The sequence below is a fragment of the Talpa europaea genome, assembly GCF_964194135.1.
Source record: "Talpa europaea genome assembly, chromosome: 4".
NCBI lineage: Eukaryota > Metazoa > Chordata > Mammalia > Eulipotyphla > Talpidae > Talpa > Talpa europaea.
In genome coordinates this window covers 95,818,266-95,842,974 of record NC_140070.1, presented here as the reverse complement: position 1 = coordinate 95,842,974, position 24,709 = coordinate 95,818,266, and the positions used below count along the sequence as shown (strand labels likewise).

General features: G+C 40.0%; 1 protein-coding gene across 1 annotated transcript in view; it reads left to right on the top strand.

Annotated features, from left to right (window-relative positions):
- Nucleotides 1-2,958: 2,958 nt before the first annotated feature.
- CFAP44 (cilia and flagella associated protein 44) overlaps nucleotides 2,959-24,709 on the top strand; it is a gene marked incomplete at both ends in the record, with an annotated part of 70,999 nt that continues 49,248 nt past the window's right edge. The window contains 8 exons of the mRNA XM_084232665.1: nucleotides 2,959-3,058; nucleotides 5,803-5,940; nucleotides 6,430-6,589; nucleotides 8,100-8,262; nucleotides 11,770-11,872; nucleotides 17,568-17,784; nucleotides 20,900-21,014; nucleotides 23,844-24,008. Coding sequence (XP_084088791.1) covers nucleotides 2,959-3,058; nucleotides 5,803-5,940; nucleotides 6,430-6,589; nucleotides 8,100-8,262; nucleotides 11,770-11,872; nucleotides 17,568-17,784; nucleotides 20,900-21,014; nucleotides 23,844-24,008 — 1,161 coding nt within the window. The remainder of the gene's footprint in view (nucleotides 3,059-5,802; nucleotides 5,941-6,429; nucleotides 6,590-8,099; nucleotides 8,263-11,769; nucleotides 11,873-17,567; nucleotides 17,785-20,899; nucleotides 21,015-23,843; nucleotides 24,009-24,709) is intronic.

Here is a 24,709-nt window from a genome sequence, read left to right as displayed (position 1 = left end):
TACTTTGAACCGGGCAGTAAGTAGCCAGTGGCAAAGAACAATTCAGCCAGATGTTCCCTAGGGCAACACCACAGCTCGCCCGGTCTTTCCAACCCCTCCCCCGTCCCCAGCCAATGCTGGGAACGCGCAGGCGTCTTCTTGTGCCATCTTGCCTGCGGGAGGTGGGGGCGTTGCCGTGGTAACCGCAGTAAACCAGGCCTTGGGAAGAAGCTGTGACTGGGAGCACGCTGCGGAGTCGCCCCTTTGGTAAGTTTGGACCCCCTCGGTGGATCACACACCCTCCCATTCAAATCTGTTAGCAAGTCAGAGAGAAGCAAATCCCACTTGGACTTCTCTTAGGCTGAAACAGCTCTTCAATCTGCTGAAATATCCCTTCATCCTACCAAGAAACAAACATAGGAAGTGTCTAGCATTCGTAGTGGGTGGGGGGTAGGAGGGGGTGGAGGGGCTTGATGCTGTGGACACAAGGTGGACACACTTCCTGCCTGCTTGGAGCTCCTAATCTGGCTGGCACGCCAGGCAGTGGACAGCCGGAGGTCAGCAGGGCTAAGCCAGAAGGAGGGCGGCTGGCAGGAAAGGACCTGGGATCTGGGGTCAAACAAGTCACCCAGCCCCACACTTAGCTGTGTGTTACTTGGCAAATGGACCCCTCTAACACTTCAGCTTCCTCATCTCTAAGAAAGTGCTAATGCTTCCCTCTTTGGGTTCTTGTTAAAATTAAATAGGATAATGTGAGGTTAACGGCAGGACAGGACACTGAGCAGGTTTTCTATGATCCAGCAGATCTGACTAGGTAAAGGAGGAGTCCTGGAGCCCTCAGTGGCTTTTCAGGCTTTTATTGGGATTACCAGGTACACGGCAGGTAGAGGTGCTGGTGGTCTCTGCTTCTCTCGTGTCGTGGTTCTGCTTTTGCTGGCGTCCCGGTGACGCCTCCCTTATAGGCCCAGTCTCAGCCCAGGTGAATCCCATCTACCTATGCCCACACCCTATTCCAGGTGCCCGCCATCAGGCATGCATTCAGGACCACAGGGTTCCGTCATCTATCCTAATGGCGGGAGGGCAGAAAAGCCTGATACGTTTTACCTTACCCTACAAGTGCCTAACACATAAGTGGCACGCAGTAGGTGTACAATAACTATTTGTTGCATCCAAGTAGAGAACAATAGCACACAAAAACTCAGTGTGTGTCTGGTCAGTCATGAATTGTCCTTGGTAGTTACTGATGAAAGAAAACTTTTGAGAAGGGGCTAGGGAAGGACTAAGAAGGGAGAAAATAGCAGGAGAGGAGCAACAGACTTTGGGTGAAGGACTTTCTGTGCCATGCCAAGCGATCGCCTTAGTCTAGAGCAAAGAGGAGTCATGCGCGGTTGTAAACAAGAAGAACTGCCCATTAAAAACTGTTTTAGAAATGCAAGAGACAATATAGAAAAGAGGTCAGAGAAGGCAGAGTCAGGAGTGAGTGAGGCTGTGGCAACCATAGAGATAACACATAATGAGGACCAGGGCTAGGCTGGTGATAGTGGGAATAAAAGGGAAGGGATGAATTCAGAAGGCTTAGTACCTGGGCACTTGGCAACAGGACCGGAAACTGAGTGAGTTGCATGATGATTGATTCAAAGATTAATTGCTCTGCTTTCTCATCTGTAAAATGCACCTGATGCATGGAGCACTTCTGAGAAATACATGAAATAATATGTGGAGAACTCTTCAAACTGCTTGTCACATGGTAGACATTCAAAACACAGGGGCTGTATTTTTCTCCATAGTTGTACATCACAATGGAAAGTAAAAACTGAGAGTCTGTTTTTATACAACACACTTCTATGCATGTTAACACGAGCAGCTTGCCACACTGGTGAGAGAGAGCATTTGAGCTTGTGAAGAGTGAGGACTGACCCTGGATCCAGTTACTAACTTTAGTAATGCCACCTCGCGGCACACTCTGGCTTCTCCAGCTTTAACTTTCACCTAGGGACTTGGGGACTCTTGAAGGAGATGAGAGAGAGAGAGAGAGACAGAGACAGAAAGAGACAGAGACACAGAGACACAGAAACACATGTGGGATGTTTAGAAAAGACACATGGAGAAAATCCTTGGGTGAGAAACATGTAGGGAGGCTGTCCTTGAGAGACAATGGCAGACATTATCTGATTTGTACTTTTATTAATATTTTGCACCTTTTGTCCTAGACCTGTCTTAACATTTTCTTGCTATTCCCCACCAGATGGTGCTTTAAACTTGTGGTAAGCATTTAGGCCTCAGTGGCCCAACTTTGGGTTGACCCTATTTGACCGTACAAAAGCTTTATAGTTTGATGTAGTGCTAATTTTACTTTTGTTTGCCTTGCTGTTAAAATTGAGTCCCCAAATATGTTTCTGAAGTTGATGTTCAGGAATGTATCTTCTATGCTTTCTACTATGCACTTTATGGTCCCAGGCCTTCTATCCAAGTCTTTAATCCATTGAACTAATTTTTCGTGCATGGTATTAAATAATGATCTACTTTTGGTTTTTATGCATGTGTCTTTCCAGCTTTCCCAGCACCATTTTAACAAATATTTTAAAATTGGTTAGTGACACCAAGGGGATTTGGTCATGGAGAGAGGAATAGGGGGGAGGAAACAAAGGAAGGATAACAGAGGATTAATTTTAATGATGGTACATGTAGGGCAAAGATGGACCTGAATGGTGTGTCTCACTGCAAAACTAGAGGGCACTGTGATGAGGAGTTGCCTGGGCAAGGGGAAGACATAGCTGTGCTTTACGATTCTGCCTTGGTCTGTGATCGTGGCTGTTACCTTCCTGCTGGCAAAGTTTACTTGGTTACTGCAAACATACAGTCATCAACACATGTGGTGTGTTTGGTACTTGTAGAACTTGTTAAGGGGGAAAAATCTGTTCATGATTTCTACTTAACAGCTCTTTCTCTTTCTGTCTCAATTTTGCACTTAGAGAGGAAATGAAGGAACCAGATGATCAGGATGCTGATGAGGGGAAATCAGATAAGTCAAAGAGTGATGCACACCATTCTCAAGAGTCCTCTAAATCTGTACCAAGGTGTAAGTAAAGATTATAATATGTTATTAATATATTTAGGTAAAATAATTTTTAAAGAGTGCATATCTAAGTTTATACAACAAAAATGTTTCACTTGTTTGATTCCTTTTACTAAATTCTAGTTCTTTAAGAGTAGAGTGTTTCAGTCATTTTATCTTCACCTCCTGGCACATAAAGGTTTCTGTGTTGATAATGACCTACCTGCATGTCTGGACTTGTTTTCTGCTGTGAGATCTACCAAGGTTTTAATGGATTTTTCTAAAACAGCATAGTAGAAAAAGAGCTGGACTTTGGTTTTGAGTACTGGATCTACCATTTAGAGATATTGATCTTAGATAAATCTTAGATAATTTCACCTCTCTAAGCCTCCATTTTCTCACTGATTGAAATGATAATTGTGAACTATTTGAGGATTAAATTGGATAACACCTGTGGATGGATATCACAGACCAAAGATGGAAGGGAAAGTGAGGAGTTTGTAACAGGATTTTAAGAACACGACTGACTCTTTCTGACTGGGCAGCAGGGTATAGTGGAATCTTGACATTTTTTTAGATTCTAATCTTAAATATAGTTTCAGAAATTTAATTCAGAGTGTTCACCAAGAGAAGATCAAGTCCCGGGGAAATCAATTCGTGTATGATGTTTAAATTCTATCAAGATACATGAGATATGTCTCATTAAATCCATGATTTCTCACATCAAATTTTATTTTTTATATATATATTTTACATCATTGTTCATTTTTTAGCAATGTTTGCTTTTCTCAGGTGTTCAAATTTTATTTTAAATGTTTATCTCCTCTTGCTTGGACTCTAGCAACAAATATTTCCACTCAAGTCTTCCTTTTTGGGTCTTCTTCCATACTACAAATACAGCCGTTTGTAAAAAATATGATTAAATCACTCCTCAAAGGCTTTCTTCTTTCTTGTTTTTTCTATTTCTACTTTTCTCCACTCTCTACATTTGTGACACATGGGTGTCTGCTTTTTGGTTTCCTGTCTTGTACATGTTCCTGGATGGATGGAGTGTTTAGCTCTGCCATAAGACCTCCCTTACTTATTGATAAGTGAGATGCTCTTAGTGGAGAGCGTTATCAAGAGTGGGCTGGTTCTGTACTCAGCTCATAAATTAGTTCATACATCTGGATCTTAGGATTCCAAATGATAATGTAAAATAATTTTCTGATATCCAGAAACCTTCTGTAAGAAGGGATCTCTGTCTTTTGGTCTTATAATTCATCATGGGTAAATTTCCTGGTTTCCCACCTCCCTGGAGAGGTGAAAGGGGACTCTTCCCCATGATCAACAAGGGGTTTCTGCTATAACTGAGTCCTATTAATACATTTAGGCCAGTGTACCAGCCAAACCATCCATCCATTAGTTGGACAGTCCTTCTACCAGGTTCAGAATATCCACTATTATTATTATTATTATTTTAAATATTTATTTATTTATTCAAGCACTGGGTACAGTCAGAAGCGTGGGAGGGCGAGAGAATTCACCAGAGCCAGAGTGGGGAGCAGAACAGGTAGAAGGACCGAAGCACACTGCTGAGGGGAGCAGTGGGCGTGGCAGGAGAGGTCTGCGCGCCATGTGGGACCCTCCCCGGCAGCCCGGGATGGAACCCGCGCTGCAGAGGCTGCGGGCAGCTTCACAGTCCAGTGCTCAACCGCTGCGCCACCAGGGGAGGCCCTATTCTTTATAATAATTTACTCTCCTTCTATATTGACCCCCAGTTCCTTACCAGTGATTACCTCAACCTAGATGGCAGACTTAATTCATCAAATGGAAACTTTAACTCTTTTTCTAGGGAGAGGCCAGCAGGTAGTATGTTAATCTTTTAACACCCTAGTTTTGAGAAAACAGTCTGATTGCTACAGCCCAAAGAAAGAAATAGCTACAATTATTATTATTGGAGAGTAGTTACCCAGGATCCTCCCTAGGGGGAATTCAAGATGTGTGATGCATTTAAATAGCCAGGATTACTTTCTTTCCATGTAAATGTTTGAATCCTACAGAATCTTTGTCCCTTTGTTCAGTTTATTGGGTTGGTTCAATTTTCCTGCCTTGTTTTAAATCTTTTAGCCTCATCTCAGCTTTATCTATTAGGTGACTCTACTCAGTTCTTGCTTGCCATTTCTGCCTTGTTCTGAACTTCACCCAACCTTTCACTGGCTTGACATAGTGTTAACTTATTAGTATATTTTAGGCATACTCATGATTAGATTTGATCTGAACGTTGGCTTATTTCTAAGGTAATTCTACTTCCATTCCAATCCTCTTGTCCCGTTAGCTTGTCCTGAAGTAATAGTCTAAACTTATTCCTCAGATATCATTCAGAGATAGTCATACTCAGAGAAGATTATTCTTGATACGTGTTGTCTCTGGAGATAAAAGGTCCTTAAATAACAAATGTCAGTAAAATTGAATTGGAATAAAGGTAGCAAGATATCCTTTTTTCTTTGCAATGATTTTTTCTTTATTTTTAAAATTTCTTGTAAACGTGTAGTGATAGGAAATAAACAGGAAATGAAGTAAAAATGGAGATATAAGTCACTGGAAAGGCATTTTTTGCATGTAAAATTATAAAAATAACCAAATAAAATGATACTTCTAAGATGATTTCAGTATTAAAATTCATTCAATGTAGAACACAAACAAATTGAAAGTACTAGCTGCTTTGGAAATAAGAAAATATCTAATTCAAAATTTAGAAATCATTAAAACAAATTATTTTTTAATAGCTACTCTAAAAGATACTACAGATGAAACATTAACTGAAGGGGAAGAATCAGATTTAGAGGATAATGACTCAGATATGCTGTCAGATATGGAAGGAAGTACAATTTCATTTCAATATGATTTTGTGGAAAACCTCGGAGGTAAGTGCTGTTAGTTTTCTCTTAGTAACAGTCACTGATTTAATGTCAACTTGAACAGTTGTAATTCCTTAGGAAAATAATGTAGGATGTGTGAGAGTGATGAGAGGGAAAGCATCAAACATGTTCTAGTAGGCTGGTTTAGTGGCTCTGGAATTGTGTATTCTATCTGGGGTCACAGACAGAACTCACACCCTCGGTCTTCTCGGGAGTAGGTGGCCTGAGGAGACCTCTACTCCAGACTGGTGAGAATTATTCTCTTGGAATTGGTTGGGAGTTGCTCTCTGAGAGCACGACCAAAGCTCAGCAGGCAGCCCTTGGTCCACAGGTGTGTTGGCTCATCCCCTGAGCTAATTGGTGGGTGGCGGCTGGGGTACAGCACTGAATTAGTGTCTCCTGCTGGAGAGCTGTGGCTGGGTACGTTGTCTTTGTAAAATACAAACTTAGGATTCACCAGATGCTCCTCTTAGTTAAAATATTTTAATTTTTTAGAATCTCAGTATGTGGAGACTCCAGCCCCAGCTGAGGAAGAGGCAGAGGAGGAAGTTCAGAAGAAAATATCTGAGAGTTTCTTCTACGATTATACGGCGCTAGCTTCTATGCCTTTTGTGACTTCAGATTCGACCGTACCACTGGATCTTCTCGTACTGGAGTATCCGTTCTAGTTACAGATGTGTAATTTTGGGAGTTCAGCTTCTTAGGTCAGGGGTTGGCCAACTGCAGCCCGTGTACCAATCTGGCCTCCAGCCTGTTTTTCCAAATACTTTTATTAGAATACAGCGATGCTCATTCATTTACATTTTGTCTGTGACTGCCATCACACTAACAGGGCAGAGTTAAGTAGTAGTCACAACGGAGACCTTCTGGCCCACAGCCTACAATATGTGCTACCTGGCCCTTTATGAGGGGAGGGGGGCGGGGGGGAGGGATTGGGGTCAAAATAAAGGGGTTGCAATTGTTTGGGGAATATAAAAATAAAAAAATTTAAATTAAAAAAAATAATTTAAGCTGGAAAAAAAAAAAGAAAGAAAATGTTTGCCAACCCCTGTCTAAGGTAATTCTAAGAAGCTGGACTTTGAGGAAAGCCTGGATAGAGGCATATCATTTTCCCTTTTTAGTTTCTTTAAGTGGTTGCTGTAGAGTTTGCAGTATAAATTTCCCACTGATTTAAGTCTATTTCAGATAATACTATATCACTTAGTGGGTAGTGCTGGAATCTCCTAATAGTATTCTCAGTTTGTCCTTCTGTACCTTAAACATTACTGTCATTCATTTCAGCTATTCATATACAATAATGACACACCAAACATGGTGTCATAAGCACAATTTTAAATGAGCTCATTAAATTTACTTGTCACATTTATATCTTAGGTTTTATTAATTTGAATGGGAATATACATTACATTCCTTACATTGAAAAGATATTTTATAACTCAGATTTTTTAAACCTCTATTTTGAATTAGTGTACTTTGTAGGATAAAGGAGCACACAGACATACACACTCATTTACACATCCATACATATTAATGAGCCGGAAAGGAAATGTTAGCCTTTTTTAAATATATATTTATGTATTATATGTTGCCTAGTCAATTTTCACAATTTGTATAAATTAAATTTCAGTAATATGTGAATTTATTATAGTAGTCACTTTATCATTGATGTGTCAGAATTTCACAAACATGCCAGATTTTAAACATCTGGTCTTTCAACACCAAAGAAGAGGCCCATATAATACTTTTACTGTGTGCAGTCAACAAACTGAACCAGCACTGTGATTACAAAGACACAGACTTCTACATTATAATCTGATTTCATTTTACCAAGAGAGAGGAAAATGAAATTATTTAGGCAAAAACTTTGCTTTCAAGAGTTTCCAAATCAAAACATTACCTTTATTTTTTCACTGCACACAAAATTAATGTGCTTTCAGGATATCCCTAGAAACATGAAAATATTAACTAAACATGAGGATTTTCACCTAATTTAACAACAAAATATGTTGACACCAAAAAACTGAGTGTCAGAGTAAAATTCAACTACTTCAAACCTGTATGTTTATGTAAGAGTATGGATTCTAAAAATATGTTTACTTCATTACTTTTCCTATCTCAAGGGTGGTTACTCTGTTTCACTTCAGTCCTTAACAACTTGCTCACAGACATTCCTTTGGCTATGACTGCAGAAAGAGGGCCAACCTCCAGCTTCTGGACAGCAACACCCTTTTGTACGTAGCCGGGAACCAGCTGATCTTGCTGAACTACAAAACCAAGGAGCAGACCTACCTGCGAAGCAGCAGTGGTAGAGGGATTGGTGTCATTGGGGTATGCATTTAGTCACTTAAAAAAATCAAAATCTCTTTGATAGTTGATTCTGTGGACCAGCCAGGCTGCAAGGAGCTGATACCAGGCTCCGGTATCATGAGTCATAGGAGAGGCATGGTGGTTCCAATTCAAAGGGACTGTTTGCAATTCAGTAATTACAGCCACTACCTTTACTGACATGTCTCTGTGCGATGCTATAATATTAACTACTTCATCCCATTTTGCAGAGCAGGAAACTGATTATGGAGGGTAAGTGATTCCCCACAGGGGTGCAGCATGGCACTGTCTTTTCTCATTGACCGCTCTGTTGCTGTTCTGCAAAAAAAAAAAAAAAAAAAAAAATTAGATGAATGCCTCAAATAGAGACAAATGCCAGATAAATTATAAGTGTATAACTGAACATTAGGAGATGAAGTACATTTAATAGGTGAAGTACATTAGGAGATTATACATTTAATAATTTTGAGCGGCTGGCAAAAGGATTTGTCTGATTAGATTCTATCTCATCCCCTCCTCAGGTTTCTGTCTCCATCTTGTATCTTTGGCTATTACTACATTTGGCCTTTCATCTTCAGCATAAAATCACGCAAAGTGAACTTGTTCTTGTTTTAAAATGTCCCTCCCTAGCATGCATTCTTTTTTGTGTGTATATGTGTAGAAGAACTGGGGTATAGGCCAGAGGTGCAGGGGGTGATTCACCAATTCACCAGAGACAGAGTGAGGAGCAGAACAGGGGGATTTAGTAAAATACACTGCTAAGAGGAACAGCTGGCAAGACATGAGAGGTCTGCTGTGGGTCAGACCACAGCGATGATAGCGATAGCGCTGCGGCTTAACCATTATGCCACCAGGGAGGCCCTCAGCATGTATTCTTTACCCTCTGACTTTGTTCTTTCCTTCTCTGTCAAGCTTCTATCTTTTTGACCATCAACACCTGAAATTGCCCTTACCAGGGTGATTTTCTATCTATAGACAGTACCTGTACATGATAAAGTCCCTGTCTTGAGGGAGTTTGTTATAAGACTAACGAATGAATTCAGGAAGAATTTATATTATGGCACTCTGTGTCCAGCACTACACAGAACATTAAGTAAGGGGATTAAGAGAAGAAGGGTCCATGACCTCTATGAATTTAAATTATTTAAAATCCTCTAAAGAGACAAACTAATGTTAAACAGCAAGAACAACAACAAAAAACTAGATACCTGATATTGTGGCACCAGTTGTATGCAAATATCTGCTGGCCTAATGTCAGGGACATGTGGTCTAGAGCTGTGAGGACTACCCCACTGAACACTATCAATATTTTCCTGTCACTTTATGAACAATAATAGTTTCTATTTTTTCTATTTTGTTTTACATTAATTTGGTTTGAGGTCCATATTAGATGTATAGTGTGATCACAAATGCTGATCTTTTTTTTTAATAATAAATTTTATTTTTATATTCCCCATACAATTGCAACCCCCCCATTCTGACCCCAATCCCTCCCCTCCCGCCCCCCACCCCCAAAAAGTGTCTCTGTTTCATAGTTTTTTGTTGATTCTGATTTTCACTTTCTTATAGTTATTCATTTTCCTGGTCCCTTATTTAAGTTTTTTAGATTCCTGCTATGAGTGAGACCATCCGGTATTTTTCTTTTTCTTTCTGGCTTATTTCTCTGAGCATGATCCCTTCCAGCGCCATCCATGTTGCTGCAAATTGCACACAAATGCTGATCTTAATGGTCATCCTCCAGGACTCTGGACAGTTCCACAGGGATTTTTCTTTGTGTTTTAGAGCTGTCGGTGGCTGGATAGTGTCGTTGCCTCCACTGCCCATGTCCCTCCATTTTTTGGAAAGAGTTTGTGAATGAGAAGTGCTTTGCAAGGCTGTGAGAAACATGTGAAAAATGTGTTTGAGGGCATATAAAATATTTTCTGGGACAGATAAGGGCAAATCTTTATGTTGGAAATAAAATGGATGACTTTCTAGTTCTGGTCTGCACTAAAAATGAAGTAAAACACTACAACTTAACCCCACAAACAGCTTCTGATCTTTGAGTGGAAAAATTAAAAACATTTTCACTGTACTGTGGGTAAGACCTAGAAGGGTAAAAATTTACTGAAATCACCATTCGGATTTCTGTGACCTCCAATACACTGTATTGGTTTGTGAATGGGGATCTAGAAAGTCAAAATCTTAACCTATGTCCCTTTAAGTCTTTGGGATCTACTGTTTTTTAACTTCCATTTGCTTCTTAGCTCCAACACCTGGCTTGAATTCTAGTTCTCTTGCTTACCAGCTGTATAAGTTCAAGCAAATTGCTTAACCTCTCTGTGCCTCTGTGTTCTTGTCAATAAGATGGGATTAATAGTATCTTCGCTCACAAGGATGATGTAAAATTTAGGGAATTAATTCACATAAAAACCTTGATATGAGTCTGGCACATGGTAAGCGCTCAGTAAATGTTAGTTGTTTTTAGTGTAATCATATCATGTGTTCATTCTATAAACTCAGACCTTGTTCAAGGTGAAGTGAAGGGTATTTACTTGAATGAAGTAATATGAGGCAACTTGCCACTCACAGGTCTGATTGTCACTTGTGTGTGGGAGTTACAACAATGACTTAGGTCCAGGACTTCCATTATAATCTCTATCAGAACCAAGCTGCTGCGTTAGGTATATTATCAGTAGTTGAAAAACAGTTACTAAAAATAAAATTTTATAAGGACATTTTGTGTTTTAAATAATGCATAACAGTCTTTTTTTTATTATTTGTCCATTTTTTCTTTCTTTACATTGGCTACCAATGAACAAAAATAACATACAATTCTACCCAATTTACAAGGTTCTTATTTGAAATGCTGTAACAAATAATTTATCCTGGGTATATTTGTTGTATTTTGCTCTACATCTGGCTTCTTGGAAATACTCATTTTTAGTCAGTTTATATTCACTAGTGTTAATTTGTCCAAGTGAAAATTTTAAAATCGACATGTAATCGACTCTAGAAACATGATTTCTTCTGTACAGCCTCCCATACAAAGAGTAGGTTAAGTTGTATGCAGGGTGAATAACTCATCTAAATTGGTTGTTCTAAAAGAGTAGGCTCCAGACCAGCAGCATCAATAGCATCTAGGAATTGTCAGAATTGTAAATACAAACTCTCTGATCCCAACCCTGACTTACTGCCTCAGAAGCTCAGGTGTCAGGCTTTCAATCTAGGCTTTAGTAAGTTCTCCTCCCCCTGTGATTTTGAGGCATGCCAAAGATTGAACCCCCACACTTATAGCACTTCTGATAGCAATTCAAATAATGAGTTAAATATGATTGTATTGATCAAATTAAAATTTAAATGATTTTCTTAAGTCATACTCCTCTTCAAGTCTTTCAGAAAACCATTTTTGAGTTTTCAAGTGGAGTGGATCTTACTAAACAATTTAAAACAACAGATATAAAATACAGATTAATAGATTTATTGATCTGAAAGTCTTTTAATATTTTAGTGAGATTTTGTTTTTTACAGGTTCACCCGCAGAAAACTTACTTCATAGTAGCTGAGAAAGGAAATTTTCCAGATATTATCATCTATGAATACCCTTCCCTGAGGCCCTACAGAATCCTTCGAGGTGAGTCGAGTCGAATCTTTAAAATATTTCATGCCCAGGTTAACAGCATTTTGGAGAAGCTACTGTAGAAATTCAGGGCCCTCCAGAGAAACAGAACAAGTAGGGGACAGAAATGTATAAGGCACATTGTATAAGCTGATTCTTTCAATAAATCTTACTCCTATTGAAATGAGGGCCCCGCAAAACAAGCTGTGGGTCAACACTGGCTTTTTTCCACTGCCATTGAAGCAGCAGGAGCCTTTGGACAAGCATGGAAGTTTTGCGCTCGGCCCAAGAAGCTGCTTGTGAGCAGGGCAAGCAGCAGCGGGTGGTGGGTATTTTACCACCCACCACCAGTGGCCCCACTGGGGCTCAAGCTGCGGGCAGAGGCCAGCAGTGATGGTGGTTCCCTTACCAGGCCACCCCACAGCATGCAGCCCTAGTTCAGAGCTGCTGGGAGGAACTTGGGACCCCACAGGGCCAGCTCCAACTCTGTGGCTCCCTCTAGCTGCAGCTGTAGAGAGGCCTGTGGATCTGGTGCCTGGATTGTGTTGAAAGATCAGGTGTGAGCTATGAGCTGATTGGTAAATGGTCCAATCAGCCATAGGATTGAAAACGGTCCAATCAGACTTATAGGTGGGGGACCCTGAAAGCGGTAGTATGGTAGCGAAGCAGCCAGCTTGGGGCACTCTCTGTGCTTGAGAAGCACTCTGTTCCTGTCCTCCAAAGATGAAATAAGCAGCAGCCAGCAGCTGACCTATGAAGGAAGAAGAGAAGCCAGAGAGCTTTGCAGAGGTAGGGAGGCTGCTGCACCTGCCTCTGGCCTGATTCTGACACAGCCTGAACAGACCACTGAATGCCCAGGCCTGGTGTCTCAAAAAGCTGTTTGTTAGTGTGGCCCAAAAACTCAGAGCTGTTGACATGGTGTTTCTGACCCCGGCACCTCCTAGTGATAGGTGACAGGCACTACTGGCCAGTACTACCCTGTGCTCTTGATGGGTGACCAGCACTGTGCATCTGGGCCACCTCTGAGAGTTGTTGATTGTCTGAGACTGCTTCCTGGTTCTGCTGCCTCTGTTCCATCTGTTCCAGTGTCTGGTGCAGTCCCTACCAACTTTTGGACTGTTACTGTGGGCTGTTGTGGCATCATCGCCTCAGCTCTACCTGGGAGCACCTCCAGCTGCGGTGAGCTGGACCCTGGCTCGCTGTGTGCCAGCTGCCACGAGCTCCAGGCCCTTGTTGGCGGGATGCTGCCATCTTGATGAGTGGTGTTTGTTTAGGACTTCTGGGCATTGGGGTGAGATAGCTGGCTACTTGTGGCCTTGAGAACTCCTTGTTTTCCCTGTTCGTTAAATAAACCGCATTATTGTTCACTGAGCCTCAGTGGTCTTGCAGTTGTGTGGGGTGAAGAACCCACAGACAGTAACCTGCCCTTTGCTGGGCACTGTCCTTCTGACACTGTAGCCCTGTGATAGCCCCTGTATAGTTCTGTTTCACTATTAAGATAAAGGTGATATTTATTGAAAGAGATGGGCTTATACACTTGTGTGTGCTGATAAGTTTCCAGTTTGTAGGGCAGCTGGCAGGCTGGAAATCCCTTTACAGGAGTTGGTGATGCTGCTTCAGGGAGAATTTGTTCTTCTTCAGGGAAACAGTTTTGCTTTTAAGGACTTTAAACTGATTGGTGAGCGCCCCCCCCACCCCATTATCAAGTATAATCTTTAAAGTCAACTGATTATAGAGTTGAACATGTCTATAAAATACCTTTACAAAAACCTCTAGACTTGTGTTTCATGGAATAACTGGGTACTATCACCTAACCAAGTTGACACATAAAATTAACCATCACAATTATCATTCTTCTTTCCATATAATTAATTTTATTAATTTTTGAAGGACTTTATTTTTCAGACCAGCTTTAGCTTTACAATGAAATTGAGAGGAATGTTCAGAGGTTTCCCATATGCCCTCTACCCCCACACACATCAACATTATTCACCACAATGTAAATTTTTTTAGCAAGGATGAACCTACCTTGGCTCATTATAATCACCCAAAGTTCAGAGTTTCCTTTGGGGTTACACTTGGTGTATATTCCATGGGCTTAGACAATGTATGATGACGTAGCCATCATTCTATCATACAGGGTATTTTCACTGTCCTAAAAATGATCTGTGTTCTCAATTTGTAAGTCCCCTTGTATGGCAACCACTGATTTTTAAATTTTCTATAATTTTACCTTTTCCAGAATGTCATATAGTTGGAATCATGCAGTAGGTAGCCGCCTTTCACTTAGCAATATTCAGTTATGATTCTGTCTTTTTTTTTTCATGGTTTGGTGGCTTATTTTTAATGTTGAAAAATATTTCATTGTGGATACCACAGTTTACCCATCTCTTGAGGGGCATTGTAGTTGCTTCTACATTTTGGTCATTATGAATAAAGTTTCTATAAACATCCAAGTTCAGGTTTTCATGTGGACATAAGTACTTTCAGGTAAATTATAAGGAGTATAATGGCTTGATCCTATGGTAAGAGTATGTTTAGTTTTGTAAGAAACTGCCAAATTGTCTTCCAATGTGGTTGTACCATTTTGCCTTCCCACCTGTAACATTTGCGAATTCCTGTTGCCCTGCAGCCTTGCAGCATTTGGTATTGTCAGTGTTCTGGAATTTGGTCATTTAAAATAGATGTGTTTTAACACATTAATAGATGTGTTTTCTGATAACATATGATGTAGAGCATCTTTTTATATGCTTCTTTTTGCTGTCTGTATCTCTTTGCACCATTTTTCAATTGGATTGTTTTCTTACTGGGTTTTAAGAATTCTTTGTATATTTTAGATAACAGTCCTTTATGAAATGTGTTTTGCAAATGTTTTTTGAGTTGTGGTTTGGTGGTTGACATTAATTTGGTGGAAATTCTCAGTCACTATTTTTTCAAATATTGTTTCTTTCTATTTTTCTGGTATTCTCGTTTCACATATACCCACAATGCTTAGATATTCAGTGTTTTTCTTTGCTTTGTTTTTAAAGATTCTATTGATGATACCCTATAGGGTAGCGGTTCTTTTCTCAGCTGTGACTTTTCTACTAATAAGCCCATCAGAGAACATTCTTCATTTTTCTTAAGTGTTGTTTTATCTCTAGCATTTCCTTTTGGCTCTTCCTTAGAATTTTAATAGTTTATATTGCCCTTCTGTTCTTACATATTGTCTACTTTCTTCATTAGGGCCTGTAAGGGCAGGAATGGGACACTGTGCAGGTTTTCTGATCCCATGCAGACCGGGTAAAGGAGGAGTCAGGGTCCTCAGTGGTTTTTGCAGGTTTTTATTGGGATTTACCCGTCTCTCTGGGCTCTCCGACGTTCTCTCTCTGTCTCTCTCTCTCTGTCTCTCCCTCCCCAACCCCCACTTCTCTTTCGGCTTCTGCTGGCATCCCCATGATGCTGCCAGTCTTAGCCCAGGTGAATCCCATCTACCTATGCCCACACCCTACTCCAGGTGCCCGCCATCAGGCATGCATTCAGGACCGCAAGGATCCATCATCTATCCTGATGGCGGGAGGGCAGAAAAGCCTGATATTTTTCCTTACCCTACAGGCCCTCAGCATATTAATCATAGTTGTTTTAAATTCCCTATCTGGTAATTTCAACTTCATCCCATTCTACTTCTAAACTTGCTCTGTCTCTTCAAATTGTATTTTATGCCTTTTGGTATGCCTTGTAATTTTTCCTAGATAGCCAGATGAACTAAGTTAAAAAAAAAACAAACAAACAAATTCATATAAATAGGCTTTCAGCAATGTGGGGCAAGGAAGGGAAGTGTTCTCTAGTCCTATGATTAGGTCTCAATTTTTCGGTGATCCTTTTTCTCTGGACTGTGAAGTACATAAGCGTAGTTTTCTCTCCTCCTTTGTCAGACAGGATGGCCAGAGTGGCAGGAGTGAGATTTCCTTTCCCGGTCAGGTAGTCTCTGATAAAATCTTAGTGGAGGTAGGCTCTGCTGAATGAGTTTTGCCTGAGGGCAAGCTGTACTAAGAGCTGCCTGCTCTGGTTTCAAAAAGTTCCCTTTTCCTTCCCCTGCTCAAAGCCCAGTGGGGCTTTTCTAGGTATTTACCATGGGAATCTGGTCAAGCTCCTGAAGTTAAACTTCATATATTTTTTTAAAGATTGATTGATTGATTGATTGATTGATTGATTTATACATACATACAAGCACTGGGTACAGTCAGAAGCGCGGGAGGGTGAGAGAATTCACCAGAGCCAGAGCAGGGAGCAGAGCAGGCAGAAGGACCGAAGTACACTGCTGAGGGGAGCAGCGGGCGGCAGGAGAGGTCTGCGCGCCATGTGGGACCCTCCTCCGGTGGCTGGGGAGCAGCCGGGGATCGAACTGGCGCTGCAGAGGCTGCGGGCAGCTTCGCAACCCAGCGCTCAACCGTTGCACCACTGGGGAGGCCCTTAAACTTCATATTTGGGGGATCATCTTATGACTAGGTCCCCCTGGAGTTTTAGCTCTGACCGTCCCCACTGAGCCTCATTTCCTCAGGTGGTGTTCAGGCTGTATGACCCAGCACTGCTTCCACAGCTGCTGAGTCCCTGCCACACAGTTAAGTAGCAAACTCCTGTTTCCCTGTTGGCCTCTTCAGTCCTGGGGGCAGTGGTTTGCCCTCTGTCCTTCCCTCTCTTATGGCTCCAAGAAGAGTTGTTGATTTTTTCAGTCTGTTCAGTTTTTCCTTGTTGTTAGCCTGGAAGGGTGATTTCCAAGTTCCTTCCAAGTGCAACTGGAAACCTCAAGTCATTGTCAGTGTTTTTTGTATGTGAAATTTTCGGTGGCAAATTTGAAATTGCAGATTAATTTTTCTGCTTTCTAACATTTGTTCCATTCATAAAATGGAATGGTAACATTGCAATCTCCATAGAAAGGGGATATTCCCGGTTCCCCGCTCCACCCAAGTAAGGGTGGAGCTGAGCAATGAGAAGCTGGAAGGGGCTGGGAAGAGGCTGCACTTGCTTCTGGGCCTTGGACTTATACCAGGGACTTGGGGGACATAGAAGGAGACACTTGGAAGAGACAGATGTGGGTGAAAGGCCTGTGGGAAGACTGACAATGGCAGCCTTTACCTTGACTTGTATTTTTATTTTGCTTGGCCCCTTCTGCCCCTTTCCTATATGGGTGTCCACCAGAAGGTGCCTTAGACTTGTGGCAAGCTTTTGGGCCTCAGTGGCTCTGCTTCGGGCCAACCCTGTTGGGCTGCACATTTACCCATGAGGAGATGGGTAACTTTGGGTGTTTCATGGGCAAATTATTTTAACTATATCCTTTCTCTCCTTTCTATTGCACTGGTCTAATTGTTTTAAATTTCTTTTTTAATGGAGGTCTTACTGAGAGTATGTTTTATGTTTATATGGCAGATGGCAGAACCCATTTAGGGCGGGCAGGTTTTGCCGAGTCCCGGGGTGCCCCTCACTCTGCCTGTTAACAGAATATGTTCTCAGTGTTTTTCTCATGCAAAATGTGATTAAGATTTCTTCACCCTTGCCCCTTATGTGAAATTCATTCTAAAATGAAGGGTGAAAAGTGATTTTAGAATTGCTTCTTCAGGGAATTCTCGGCATTCTTCCTTCAATAATGCCACCTCTGCTTTTTAAAAACAATACTTTCAAAAACCGAGATTAATATTGCTGCTGTTCATTAGATTCCCATTTACCCTTTCAGATGGGACTGAGTTGGCATATGCATACGTGGACTTTAACTCCAGTGGTACCTTGCTGGCTTCTGTTGGTGGTAACCCTGATCACACACTGACCATCTGGAACTGGAAAGAGGAGCAGACCATACTGAGGACAAAAGCTTTTTCTCAGGAAGTTTTTAAGGTTTCTTTCAATCCTGAAGACGACGAGCAGCTTACCACATCAGGAGTAGGCCATATCAAGTAGGTAGCATGAGGAACACAGGTGCTAGTGGACTAACCTAAGGGCATTTGCTAAGAGGATCAGCCAGCTGGAAACACTTGCTTTGTTGTTAACATTAAGATTATTTTAAAATGTGTTATTTTGAAAACTAACCAGTAGTGCAGTTTTTCTAATTAGATATGGGGATTTGTTTCTGAAGACAGCACATGTAAAAGAAGATAAATTTAGTCTCCTGCCTTCTTGCAAGAGTTTGTATAATGCCTTCCTAACATTGGCATAGTGTTTCCAAGTTCACATTGAGCTTTCAGATCCACTATTTGTCATTATAGCAATACTGTATGGTGGATAAGTCATGTTGATATTGCTGAACTCAGTCTTCATCTGTAAAAGAAGACTTATACAGACCATTCCTGACACAGGATCCTCAATACTAGATGGTAGCAGAGCCTTCTCTTTAAAAGAGAAAATTAGATATCATTGACTTTTAATATGACATTAGTTTCAGGTGCACAGCATAGTGATTGAATTTTTGTACATATTGTAAAATGACCACAATAAGACTATAAACATCCATTACCATGCTTACATTTTTTTCTTTTAAGGTTTATTAATTTTAAAATACACAATATATTCTATATATTACATCCCTATGACTTATTTTATAGATTGTTGCTTATGCTTTCTTATCGCCTTCTCCCATTTCACCCCACCTCCCACATCCAGTTTACCATAATCTAGTCTCAATGTATGCATGAGCTCAGAGTTTTTTGGTTTTTATTTTGTTTGAGATTCCCCCCTATAAGTGAGACCATGTGGTGTTTGTTTTTTTTTTTTTTCTGTCTGACATATTTTACATAGCACTGTGCCTTCAAGGTCCATCCTGACACAAATGTCAAGATTCCCCTTTTTATGGTTGAGTAATCCTCTGTGTGTATATGTGTGTAAACACAGAATATATATATATATATATATATATATATATATATACACACACACACACACACTCGCAGAGAGAGGGGGAGATATTTATATAGATATATAGATCCTTGCTTTCTTTACCTATTCATCAATGGACAATTGTTTCCATATCTTTGATATTGAAAATAATGCTGCAATGAACATGGCGGTACATGTTTCTTTTTGAGATTGTTTTTCATATAATTACATATAAACAGAATTCCTGGATCATATGGTTGTTCTATTTTTAATTTTTTTGAGGAAACACCGTATTGTTTTCCATAGTGGCTATACTAATTTGCGTTCTGATCAACAGTGATATAATGGTTCCCTTTTCTCCTCTCCAACACTTGTCCTCTTATCTTTTTGATAATGACCACTCTAACAGCTAAGAGGAGATGTCTCACTGTGACTTGGATTTGCATTTTCCTGGTGACCAGTGATGTTGACCACCCTTTAGTGTACCTGTGGGCCATCTACTCAGATCCTATATCCATTTGTTGAATCAGATTATTCTGGCTATTTAGGTTGTATGATTTCTTGTTATATTTTGGTTATTTAAACCCCTTATCAGATCTATGATCTAGCAATGTTTTCTTCCATCTGGTACGTTGCTCTTTATTTTATTGGTTTCTTTTGCTGTGTGGAAGCTTTCAACTTGATGCAGCACTGCCTGTTCACTTTTGCTGTTGTCGCCTAATCTTGATTTCAGGTCTGTGGCTCTAAATTTCACACCCATTTCACTCTCTCACACTCTGGTCTTTCCCAAGATGGGATAATTTTTTTTAAAAAAGATTTATTTTTGGGCCTCCCCGGTGGCACAGCAGTTGAGCGCTGGGTTGCGAAGCTGCCCGTAGCCTCTGCAGCCGGTTCGATCCCCGGCTGCTCCCCGGCCACCAGAGGAGGGTCCCACATGGCGAGCAGACCTCTCCTGCCGCCCGCTGCTCCCCTCAGCAGTGTACTTCGGTCCTTCTGCCTGCTCTGCTCCCTGCTCTGGCTCTGGTGAATTCTCTCACCCTCCCGCGCTTCTGACTGTACCCAGTGCATGTATAAACCAAAACAAACAAACAAATAATAAATAAATAAGACATGCCTCTAGAAAATTAAAAATAAAAAAAAAAAGAAAAAAAAAAGATTTATTTTTATTTATGCATACAAGAACTGGGGTATAGGCCAGAAGTGTGGGGGCAAGAGGATTCACCCCAGAGTGGGGAACAGAATAGGCAGAGCCACTGAAATACCCTGCTGAAGGGAGCAGTGGGGGGGGGGGATCAAGCTAATGCCACAGTGGCTGGTGCTAGCTTGATAGTGCTGCCTTTAACCCCTGCACCACCACGGAGGTCCCTCAGGGTGGACTGATTTTGTCTTCCTGTACCTTTGCTCCAGTTTTTGGAGTACTTATGCATTTATTTAATAACCTTTCACCATCACTCTAGAGCTGCCCATAACTTGATTTCTAGTGACTCTTTATGAGAAAGACATTTTTATTTACCCTCATTTTCTTAGTCTAATTTAAACCTGGCAGTTGTCTTAATTCAGTCATTAAAAATGTTAAATCATTAAACATAGTTTAAAATGTAACTGTGGGGGAAATTTTCAAATAAAATCCCTGCTAGCTATAGATTACAAATGTTTAATTCCTTACATTTTCCCATTGTTTAGCCAAGTGCATATTTTCTATGTGCTGTATCTTTAGGGAAAGACAAACATTGAACTATTAATGTCACATGTGAAGTACTATAATAGAATGTGGAAACATATCGGTCATTTAGGCTCTTGGCTTCATATGATTTGCTGATACTTTTCATTATCTATTTTATATCCCATAGAGAGGCCAGATCATTTTTCTATGTGTTTTTCATTATTTTGACTCTTGACTCAATTAGACTATTATAAGAAAATATTTGTAATAACTAACATTTATGTATTAGAACTATCTTAAGAGTTTTTAAAAATTTTATAAAGTAGGAGCTATTAACATTCATGTTTTATTTTTGAGAAAATGAAGGCACAGTGTGATCAAGAAAATCAATCTTTGCCTGACAGGTGGTAAATACTTAACAGATAGTATCAGAGAAATAAATGAAAAAATATATGTAATTTTGAAACATGTAAATGCTTGGGTGATAAAATGAAAACAAGTCTTTGAGGTATGTTCAGTCTCCTTTTTGTTTGCAGGTTCTGGGAAATGGTTTTCACATTCACAGGCCTCAAGCTTCAGGGTTCATTAGGTCGATTTGGTAAAACAGCCACTACTGATGTAGAAGGTTACATGGAGTTCCCGGATGGGAAGGTAAGTATGCCACTGTTCTACAGTAGTGATGTTATATATTTGAGTGACATACATATATAAAAGTATATTATACATTTTTAAAAGCACTGTCTGTATTAGCAGTAATAGATAATTATAAATATGAAGTAACACTTTTGACTTCACATTATCAATTGTAATTTTGTATTTCTGTGAAATTGTCACAATCTATATACCATTTTCTAGTTTGTTTTACTAAATATTACACAGTAAGCAATCATTTTCATATTTTAACACAGTGACACACATGTCATTTTTAATTGTCATGGAATTGCAATGCATGTTTCTTTCCCCATATTTTTCTATTTTTAAATTTTTTTTATTTATGCATACAAGATCTGGGGTACAGGCCAGAGAGATGGGGGTGGGGCTAGGGGGTGGGTGAGAGGATTCACCAGAGACAGAGTGGGGAACAGAACAGGCAGACTAACTGAAATACACTGCTGAAGGGAGCAGTAGGTGAGTCAGGAGAGGTCTGCTGCACCATGTGGGTAGCTCCCTGGCCAGAGGTGGGGGGCAGGGATCAAACTCTGTGCTACAGAAGCTGCGGGCTGCTTCACATCGAGGTGCTTAACCTCGTGTCACCAGGGAGGCCCTCTTTCCCCATTCTTTACTTTGCTTAATACTCAAAGAGGATTTTCCTGGTCAAAGGTTATATAAAGTCTTATGCCTTTTGTTTTTATTACTATTATTTTAAGAAGATTGAGCTCTTTTACATTGGCATTTGCAACACTGTAACTTTAATAAGCTTACTAACATTATTAGTTTATTTCCTCGCTTCCGCTACAAGATTTATAAGCATATCGCCTATAGGATCAGCTTTCTATTAATGTATATTTGGTTTCTTATTAGGATGAGTCATAGAGTATTATTTTTGATCATCCCAATTATAAATAATCAGTATACAAATATTATTCTAAGAAATCAAATGGTTTAGTCATGTTCCAACTGGGATAGTCTCAATTGGCAATCATGATGCATAGGAGAAATAAAACGCCTTGGATCCTGGCTAAACTATATACTCAAACATACAAAATGATCATAAATTATTTCAGCTTCAGCTCTAAATAGTTTAAGAATCAAGCTATATTAAAGATCAATACAACTCATTTAAAAATGTAAGATATATCTTTAAAAGTTTCAGTAGATTTCATGTAAGTGTAGAAGAAAAAATAAGTCATTTTAAATGAGACCCTCCAAAGGAAATGTTTACAGCTAGGAATAAATGTGACATGAAAGAGAGTGCTAATTAGAATAAAGTGTCCATCCTGGGAAAGAGTAGGAAATTAGAGTGAGAATTGGGATTGGGCCTTAGTGTGTAAAGAGTTTAATAGCCAGGCAGAACTATTCACACACTAGAAGAACACAGTTGCAGGTATAAGAAGTTGTAGATAATCTTGGCCATGAAGTGCCAGATGAATCAAAAGAAGGGAAATCAGAGTCAGGGAGCTGCACTAGAAAGGAGGATGTTGCTGACATCTCCGAGATGTGCAGGAAGGCTGGGACTGCTCAGGAATGGTGCAGCAAAGTGGGGTGTGAGTGATGTGTTAGCAAGGCATGCCTTTTGGCTCTGACTTCTGGTGGTGTTAGTAACTGGACAAAAGAAATCAAGTCTAAAGAAATGTACTGCAAGTGAGTTGAAGTTTAGTAATAGTTAAAATAGGTAGATAAGAATAGGTAGATTCAAGAGGTAGAAAAAACTGAGTAAGGGTCATCAGTTACTCCACATGAGAGGGAACTGGAGGCGCAGACATAGCACACATGGGCCAAGGGTTAGTTTCCCAAAGGGAATTTGGTGCAATGTTAGTCTGCCCAGAAGCTTGATGAAAGTAAGACTTTTTTGGACATATGTCTTTATATCTAGAAATTCCTCATGGTGATCCCTAGCGAGCAGTTTTGTATTAAAGCTTCCAACAGGTCCTAAAAAAGGGAACTGTTTGACTTTAATTATCCCAGTATCTAGTCTTCTGAGGCAGTGTTAGAATAGGTACTTTTGAGCCTGGGTTTAGAACCCTTAGTTCCCTGGGTAATTTTGTGCAAGCTCCTTACCTGTTTTGTGCAACAGTGTTTTTTTTTTTTTTTTTTTCTTTGCAAAATGGGGCTAATAATAAGGCTTTCATTGATTCATGTGGTTCCTTTGTGTAACTGAGAAAGACTCCCTGGGAAAACAAAGTACCCAAAGTGTACAACTGTGTAGGGTATTTCAATAAATATACCTGGTTCATATAGCCTTTTCGGATTAACTAACTTGATGTATGTAAATTGTCAAGCAGTGTTTGGCACAGAGTCAACATTCAATAATTATTACTTATGTAATACCTGTTAAACATCCTAATATCTAGAGTTTTGTGGTATGTACTTTGGGAAGTGCTGGATTAATAGATTAATATGAGGTGGTTCCAGAGGATTACCCTTGTTTGAAGTTGAATATGTTAATGCTATGATCTGCTGAGTTCAGTTCTGGCCTTATAATGTAATTCATAAAACATCTGATATTGTACTTAAAAGGTAGAATCTTATCCATGAAGCACACGTCTCTAACTTCTGACCCAGTAATTCCACGTATGGATTATTTTCTTAAGTGATGTGTGAAGAAAAAAAAATCATAATAATATAAAACTATACTGGAAGGAATACATCAATATATAATTGGTGGTTGGTTCTTGGATAGTAAGATTTCTGTATTATTTTTCTGTTAAAAATTTTTGCTTTCATAATCAAGAAAAATCTTTCAAATAGTTCTTACCTGCCACTTGAAGCATAAATATATGTATTTGTTTTAATGCGTATGTCTTTCTGCATACCTGCCAGGTGCTCTCAGGGTCAGAATGGGGCAATATGTTGGTTTGGGAAGCTGGCCTCATCAAAGTGGAGCTCTGTCGATCTGCAAGGAAATCTTGTCACCAAGGTCACATTAACCAGATAATGCTAGATGAGGGTGAAGTTATCACTATTGGGTCAGATGGATGGATTAGGGTAAGTTGTCATCATACGTGGGTAGTAGCATCCACATCTAAGCTTTGCATTTCATCCAATTGCAGGTTTTTATTTTTCATGAACGTCATTCACTCCCACGGCCAATTCATTTTAAATGTTTTTCTTGTGGTACATATTTAAATTCCAGTCAAAATTAATTTACAGTGTTATATTACTGAAAATTTCTGAGGGTATCTAGTTATTTTGACTTCGCTGTTAAAATAGTAGCTTCAGAAAATGAAAATCCCTGTTAGCCCAATGTAAACAATGGACACGGGCGTTCATTCAAGATGCCCTCCTGTGAATGGGTCATTATTTAGGGATCAAAGTGCCAATTACTTTTTTTTTTTTTTTAACTGAGGTTACCAGTTAGAAACACCATACTCAAAGACAAGAAGAGTTTCCCTCTCACTGTTCGTTACACCAGTGAATTCACATGTCTTCTCGTAGGGACTCTCTTCTACCCATCGTGTGGCTTATGTTAGAACATTGTTCCAGCCTCTAGATTCCCTTGGTTGTTGTCAAACTTGCTCCCACCCACCTGTGTATTTGTTCCTTACTGCATTGGCAAACCTGATGTCTTGTGATTTTCCTAGTGGTCCCCTTGGTACATATTCTTTCTGTACCTCCCATAAGATGGTGGTGGTATTCTATGGACATTCTTTTGAAAGTATTGTTATTGTAACTAAGATTGTATTTTT